The sequence below is a fragment of the Vitis vinifera genome, chromosome 9 (genome assembly GCF_030704535.1).
Source record: "Vitis vinifera cultivar Pinot Noir 40024 chromosome 9, ASM3070453v1".
In the NCBI taxonomy this organism is placed as follows: Eukaryota; Viridiplantae; Streptophyta; class Magnoliopsida; order Vitales; family Vitaceae; genus Vitis; species Vitis vinifera.
Window position 1 is genome coordinate 8736610 of NC_081813.1, and position 7831 is coordinate 8744440.

Sequence of the window (7831 nt, forward strand, 5' to 3'; positions counted from 1 at the left end):
TTTATCAAATATTGAAATGTAAATAAATAATCATTCTAATCTTATATTCCTAGATTCATATAAACACAAGGATTGAAATAATTGAATTCATTCATATTTCAGAAGAAATAGGAATAGTAACAAAATATACATTTTCATTCTTCATTCTCAAGTATCAAACATGGGCTTAGGGATAAAAATGGAAATAGGTTGAGAATGAAAGTGAAAATCATCGATCTAGAAAGAAATGAATCTAAATGCTAGTAAGTGTGAAGGAAATTACCAAATTTATTCATATTTAAGAAAAGATAGAAATGATAACAAAATATTCATTTTCATTCTTTATTCTCACATAGCAAACATGACCTTAGGGTGTGTTTGTCATATGGGAATAGGATGAGAATGAAGGTGAATAATTATCGATATAGAAAGAGATGAATTTTAATGCTAATAAGTGTGAAGGAAATTAATTTCTTACTCTCCTTCTCTATTCCAATGTCCCAAGCATGCACTTAAAAAATTTGGATTCATGGTCAATTTTTGTTCTTATTTAAGATTTGGTTATGTAAAAATGACATGAGAGTTACTAAATTTACAAAATGCTATTTCAAGTTATATCTATAAAATTAATTCATTTTCGAATAATGAAATGGATGATTTTGGCATGATTTTTTCTTTTGCATTTTCTAAAAAGGAGATAAAAAAATAATAAAATTTGAAATATATAAGAAACTCTACCTAATATGGAAAGATTTAATTATAAATAATTTTTAAATGACACTCTTGTCATAATGAAATTAGAAATGCTAAAGGTAATAACTATTTTGATTTGAGAGAGAAAATGATTAATTCTCTTTTCTATGTTTTTAAAACAATTTTTAAAAAAACAACAAATAGTACTATACTATTTTTTAAATAGATTTTTGTTTTTAAAAACAAAAACCATTTTTAACTCAAAAGACAAAGCAGGTTTTGAGTATTTATTTTTTAACTTTATATCAAATACCACTTTAATAAACAAACATTCTTATTCATTTTCATCCTAGTATCCATATATTTGGTCACCAACTCTCCCTTTTGGTCTTTATTTTTTGTTTTTTTTATTGCACTAAGAAAAAATTAAAAAGGAATAGGAAAATCGGTTAAGAGCCTGAGATCATTTTGAACTATTGGATGATAGTGTGGCAATGAATAATCAGAGGGTGAGAAAAGAATAAGGGGCAAGATTGCACTACAAGACGAGCACCTAATAGCTTTTGCTTTGGTCAAGCAAACCTCTAAGTCAATAAAAGAAGTAATGCTTTAACTTTCAATTACCTTTGTTCTTTCCTTCATTTCCTTCAATACTCCATGGATTGTGCTCTTCTTGGCTAGAATTAAACAATTTTCATACAAACTAAAAGAAGTATAACTTGTTTGAGTCCTTGAGCATCCTTAATTCATTTCAAAATTTCAAGCAAGGAAGCATGGATTTTAATGCATATTTTTAAAAATGGAAAATAACGGGTTTGAGTAAAGGCACCTTATACCTTATGTTGTTGAGTGGTTAAGCTTCTCTATATGGAACTCTATAAAAATGGCCTACCTAGGCCATTCGCTTCTTTTTATTCATCTTTGAATTTGCTTTATTCATCATCAATAATCCCACCATATTCATCTCTACCAATTATGGCTGACGTACTCCTTTCAATTGTCTTGGAGCAGTTGGCTTCGGTGGCTCGACAGCAGATTGAACAAGAAGTAAGACTGGTGGTGGGTGTGAAGAAAGAAGTTCAATACCTCACAAAGGTGCTCCAGCCTCCAGACCATTAGAGCCGTTGTTGCAGACGCAGAGAAACGACAAGTGACGGAAGAGCGTGTAAAAGTTTGGTTGGAGAGGCTCAAGGACATGGCCTACCAAATGGAGGACGTGGTGGATGAGTGGAGCACTGCTGTTCTCAAATTACAGATTGAGAGAGTTGAAAATGCTGCCATGCCTAAGAAACAGGTAAGCTTCTGCTGCATTATTCCCTCTCCTTTTATCTGTTTCAAGCAAGTTGCTTCCCGCCATGACATCGCCCATAAGATTAAGGACATAAAGGAACAACTAGATGACATTGAACGTGAGAGAACTAGGTTTAATTTTGTCTCTAGTTGGAGTGAGGAACGACCACGCCGACTTATAACTACCTCTGCAATTGATATTTCAGAGGTGTACGGTCGGGATATGGATAAAAAGGCCATATTAGACCATCTATTGGGTAACAATTGTCAAGAGAAATCTGGCCTCTACATAGTCTCCATAGTTGGGACTGGAGGCATGGGCAAAACAACTCTTGCTCAACTAGCCTACAACCACCGAGAGGTGAAGGCCCATTTTGATGAAAGAATATGGGTCTGTGTCTCTGATCCTTTTGACCCAATCAGAGTTTGTAGGGCTATTGTTGAGGCCCTCCAAAAAGAGTCTTGTAATCTCCATGATTTGGAAGCTTTACAACAAAAAATTGAAACATGTATTGCTGGAAAGAAGTTCCTTCTTGTGCTAGATGACGTGTGGACCGAAAACGATCAATTGTGGGAACAACTGAAGAACACTCTCACCAGCGGAGCTGTAGGGAGTAGAATTCTAGTGACCACACGTAAAGAGAGTGTTGTTGAGATGATGAGAACTACATACATGCACTCTTTAGGGAAATTGTCTGAGGACAAATCTCGGGCATTATTCTATCAAATAGCTTTTTATGGAAAGAATAGGGAGAAAATGGAAGACTTAAAAGAAATTGGTGAGAAAATAGCAGACAAATGCAAGGGCTTGCCACTCGCTATCAAAACTTTAGGGAATCTCATGCGTTCAAAACATAATAAGGAAGAATGGGAGAATGTTTTGTGTAGTGAAGTATGGAAGCTGGATGTGTTTGGAAGAGATATTTCCCCTGCTTTGTTGTTGAGTTATCATGATCTGCCCCCTGAAATTAAATGCTGCTTCTCATTTTGTGCTGTTTTTCCAAAAGACTCGGTTATTGACAGAGATGAGCTGATCAAGTTGTGGATGGCACAAAGCTATCTCAACTCTGATGGGAGTAAAGAGATGGAGATGGTTGGGAGAACGTACTTTGAATATTTAGCTGCTCGGTCTTTCTTCCAAGATTTTCAAAAAGATGATGATGGTAATATAATACGTTGTAAGATGCATGATATAGTGCATGATTTTGCTCTATTTTTGACTCAGAATGAATGCTTTATTGTGGAGGTTGACAACCAAAAAAAGGGGAGTATGGACTTATTCTTCCAAAAGATTCGTCATGCCAACTTAGTTGTCCGAGAGAGTACCCCTAATTTCGCCTCCACTTATAACATGAAGAATCTTCACACCCTCTTGGCTAAGGAAGCATTCCATTCAAGAGTTCTTGAAGCCTTAGGGCATTTGACATGTCTTAGGGCATTGGATTTGAGCAGGAATCAGTTGATTGAGGAACTTCCTAAGGAGGTAGGAAAATTGATACATTTAAGATACCTTAATCTATCATACTGTGATAGTTTGAGAGAGTTGCCTGAAACAATTTGTGATTTATATAATTTGCAAACCTTAAATATTCAGCAATGTTTCCGTCTTCAGAAACTACCACAGGCAATGGGTAAACTAATTAATTTGAGGCATCTTGAAAATTATGGTGCTGACAGTCTAAAGGGCTTGCCAAAAGGAATTGGAAGATTAAGCTCTCTTCAGACACTGGATGTTTTCATCGTGAGTAGTCATGGCAATGATGAATGCCAAATAGGAGACCTGAGAAACTTGAACAACCTAAGAGGACGTCTTTCCATTCAAGGGTTGGATGAAGTGAAAGATGCAGGGGAGGCAGAAAAAGCAGAATTGAAGAATAAGGTACACCTCCAATATTTGACATTGGAATTTGGTGAAAAGGAGGGGACAAAGGGTGTGGCTGAAGCTCTACAACCCCATCCAAACTTGAAATCTCTATGTATATTCCATTATGGTGATAGAGAGTGGCCCAATTGGATGATGGGTTCATCATTAGCTCAACTAAAAATACTTTACCTCTACTCTTGCATACGATGTCCATGTTTGCCTCCTCTGGGGCAACTGCCTGTCCTTGAGAAGCTGGATATATGGGGTATGGATGGTGTGAAATACATAGGTAGCGAGTTTTTGGGATCATCATCAACAGTATTCCCAAAGCTGAAGGAATTGGCTATTTCTTGTTTGGATGAATTGAAGCAATGGGAAATAAAAGAAAACGAAGAGAGGTCAATAATGTCATGTCTCAATGACTTGATGATGAGAGGCTGCCCAAAGTTGGAGGGACTGCCGGACCACGTGCTCCAGAGGACACCATTGCAGAAATTGGACATCACAGGTTCTCCTGTTCTGAAACGACGCTATCGAAAGGATATGGGAGAGGATGGGCACAAAATATCTCATATCCCAGAAGTCAAATATTAACAGGACTGAATGGTCATCACGCTTCACCTCATGTCGCTCTTGTTACAGGTAATTTGAATTTATCTTAGTTTTCATTTCCATTGCATCCATAATCGCACACATTAATCTATTTCATGAATATTCTTTTTCTGAAGCTTTCCATTTTGCATAACATTATTATCTTGTATCCATAGGTCCATTTTGGCACATCTGCACTGTTACTAAAGTGTTTATCCTATAATATCTACACCTTGCAAAATAAGAGAAATAAAAATGAAAACCTTTTGTACAAAAAAACTTGAAACCTTTTCTATTCTAAAAGTGTTTTGTTACATGATCAAATACCTCCAACAACCGTGTAGAAGAGATTTTATGTGATCTTTAGACTCTATATGTACTATATAATGTTATATATTATCAAATTCCATTTTAGGGTACACTTTTCTTGGGCATGGGCCTAGTGTTCCCTCTTTTCTGGTGGAGCTGGGGGTTTTCGGCTTAGAGTAGACTTTTGTTGGGCCATGGGCCTAGTGTTTCCCCTTTTTTGGTGGTATGGGCGCAATGATTGATCAGGTTTCAGGCCCATGGGTATATATATAAATTGTAAAAATAATATTTCAAATACATTAATGAATGAGAAATGAAACAAATGAAAAACATGATCTAAATGTTAACTAATTAATATTTTAATAGCCTAACCTATTAGATTATTTGCTCAAAATATTGCAAAGAAAATTTCAAAACTTATCAATAAAAACCAATTTGATTCTTGTCTCAAAATTATATCCAAAGGCATCATTTATTATTATTATTTGTCATTTTTACTTGCAAGCTTTGATCTTTATTTTTGTCTTGACTTATTTTATTTGCTTTCTTATCTTTTTTCCATCTTAATTTTATTGGTTATGGGATGTGAAGGAGATTAACACTATTGTTTTTCGTTTCAGAGAAGCAAGTTCAAATAAAAAGGAGAAAATTCCCTACACCTATGTATTGTGAAGTTGTCTATGAATCAATTTCAAATTGGTGATTTGTAAATTCTTTTTCTCTTTTTCTTTTCCCCTTTTATTGGTTTGCCTATATATGTAAGAATGTGTAAACTTCAACATTATTGTTTGGATTTATTTCCTACAACATAAATGGTTTGCGAATGATGGGAACTTGCATGCATGCATGCATGATGTTTCTTCTGATTTGTTGTAAGGACATATCTATTGTTAACCTAATGGATGAAGTGGGATGTTCTTGAAATTTCAATGCAAAGGTTTCAAATGCTTGGTTGTAATTCGAACAAAATATTCTCTTAGAGAGGGCTCTGTCAAATAAATGTGAGGCATTATCAACTAACTTAAGGTCCATTTGACAATGTTTTATGAAACTTATTTTTTAAAACTGTTTTTTATTCTTTAACTTAAAAACAATTTTTAAAAACAAGTTTTGGAAAACATGATCAAATGGATCCATGTTTTCCTTTCGTTTTTAAAAACTGGTGAAAACAACTCTTATTTGTTCTCTAAAAATTGTTATCTATTTCACTTTGTTTTTAAAAATTGTTTTAAGAGAATAACGATAAAACAGTGTTAGAATATTGTAAAAATAGTTTTTTCTTTTTAAAAAAAAAAAAATTGTTTTTAAATCAAACGACCAAATAGGTTCTTAGTGTTTGTTTGGATACACTTTTTAGTTTTATAAAATGCTTTTTGTTTTTTATTTATAAAATTAGAAAATAGTAGTTTCTTTATATAAGATATAAGAACTCTGGTAATTTAAAAATAATTTAATAAATTGAAATGTTAAAGAAAATTTACTATCTCAAAATTTAAAATTTTTTTAAATGAATTTAAAAAATATAAAGTAAATTTATACATAAGGATGTTTTTGGTAAAAATGCAAAGATGCATTAAACCTTATGAAATTTTATTTTTTTTATGGAGTTAATTAATTAATTAGAACCTAATACAACTAAATAATCAATTAAGACTCAAGTGAACTAGTTTAGGTGACCAAAGTACAATTTAGGATTAAGTCACTTAAACCTAACAAAAAACCCTATAAATGCACCTTAAGGGATAGGGTTTTAGACTTCTTTCTATCATCTTCCAAAGAGCCTTCAAAGAGAAAAACCCTACTTAGCTTCGAAAGAGAAAAGTTCACCATTTTTTCATTCTTATACCCTTGAAAGAGAACGAATGGAAGAATACCGGGTAAACAACTTCTACAATGGTCTTTGATATCTTCATCGGATTAGAAACGATTCAAAAACATTCAAATTGAATGTATGATTACTATATTCTCTATATCTAATTATTATAATGGTTTTTTGATGTTACATATTCTATTACATTCGATTTAGAGAAGCCTAGATAGATAACATATACCCTATATGATCTAGGGAACGGAGTGATATGAAGTTCTTCGCAATTACAAATTCTACAAAATCCTATTAAAATCATTGATGAAATAGAATATGAAGGCCAAAATTAATTAAGATGATTAAAGTGACACCACAAATTGCAATATAATCCTATTGAAATGATGGGTGAAATAGAAGCCAAAATTAATTGAGAAGATTAAGACCTTGTTTAATAACTGTTTTAGATAACATTTTTCTGTTTTAAAAATACTCTATGTTCAAAACAAGCCATCCAAACAGCCCTTGGAGAAACAGAATAACACACATTGGAAATTAGCTGCCAAACAGAGTTTAGGGAGAAATTCCTGAATCACCTCTCTACGCAATTCTCATAAACCAGAGACAATAAGGATGAGAGCCAAGCTCCCATTTTTATTGTTTATGGAGGGCTCTGTAAATTTCAGGCTTCTCCATTGAAGAGTAAGAGACGTTGAGGAAGACAACGGTTGGCGACGAACGACAGCGAGTTGGGCGATGCCGAATTATCCATGGCGGTGAAGGGCGGCGTCTCCAATGATTAGTGGCGAGAACAGCTTCCGGGATGGCGGTGATGAGGCAGTAACCAGCCATAGCGGTGGGTTTGGTTGTGGCAGGAGATTTCTTCACCCAAAGGTCAGTGTTGATCTCTTCAAAATCATAGCAAGAAAACCCTAAAAGAAGATCAAAGCCGGAGCCAGTGTTGGATTACTGCATAGCATAGAGACAAAATTAAGAAAATAGAGAAAGAGGTCTTCAATGATTAAGAGATGGATTAACCAAGCAAGCATTGTCAATTTCAACTATTTTTAGGGGAAATCGAAGAATATATGATGCCAAATAATTAACAGAAAATAAATAAATTAGTAATTACCGAAATGTGTGGACTATTCAGAGGTCTTTTTTTAGGGCAGGACAGACGTAGATGCACAAAGTCTGCAGCTGCGTCATCCGGAGCAAGCTATCCGGCAGGGCCTCTAGCTTGGGGCATTTCTCCAGTGTCAATGAACGGAAACATGGCATTATTGCAACATGGTATTCTT

At 34.2% G+C, this 7831-nt stretch overlaps 1 protein-coding gene across 1 annotated transcript; it reads left to right on the forward strand.

Moving 5' to 3' along the window:
- The first annotated feature begins 1586 nt into the window (after window positions 1-1586).
- On the forward strand, window positions 1587-5656 carry LOC100265161 (putative disease resistance protein RGA4). Its single transcript, XM_010656644.3, has 2 exons — window positions 1587-4468; window positions 5347-5656. The coding sequence occupies exon 1, from the start codon at window positions 1868-1870 to the stop codon at window positions 4418-4420; it is 2553 nt and encodes an 850-aa protein (XP_010654946.1). The 5' UTR covers window positions 1587-1867; the 3' UTR covers window positions 4421-4468; window positions 5347-5656.
- Window positions 5657-7831: the final 2175 nt, after the last annotated feature.

Bases quoted from the DNA above. Each gene is read 5' to 3' on its own strand.
- LOC100265161 (XM_010656644.3), top strand. From the start codon at position 1,868: ATGGCCTACCAAATGGAGGACGTGGTGGATGAGTGGAGCACTGCTGTT.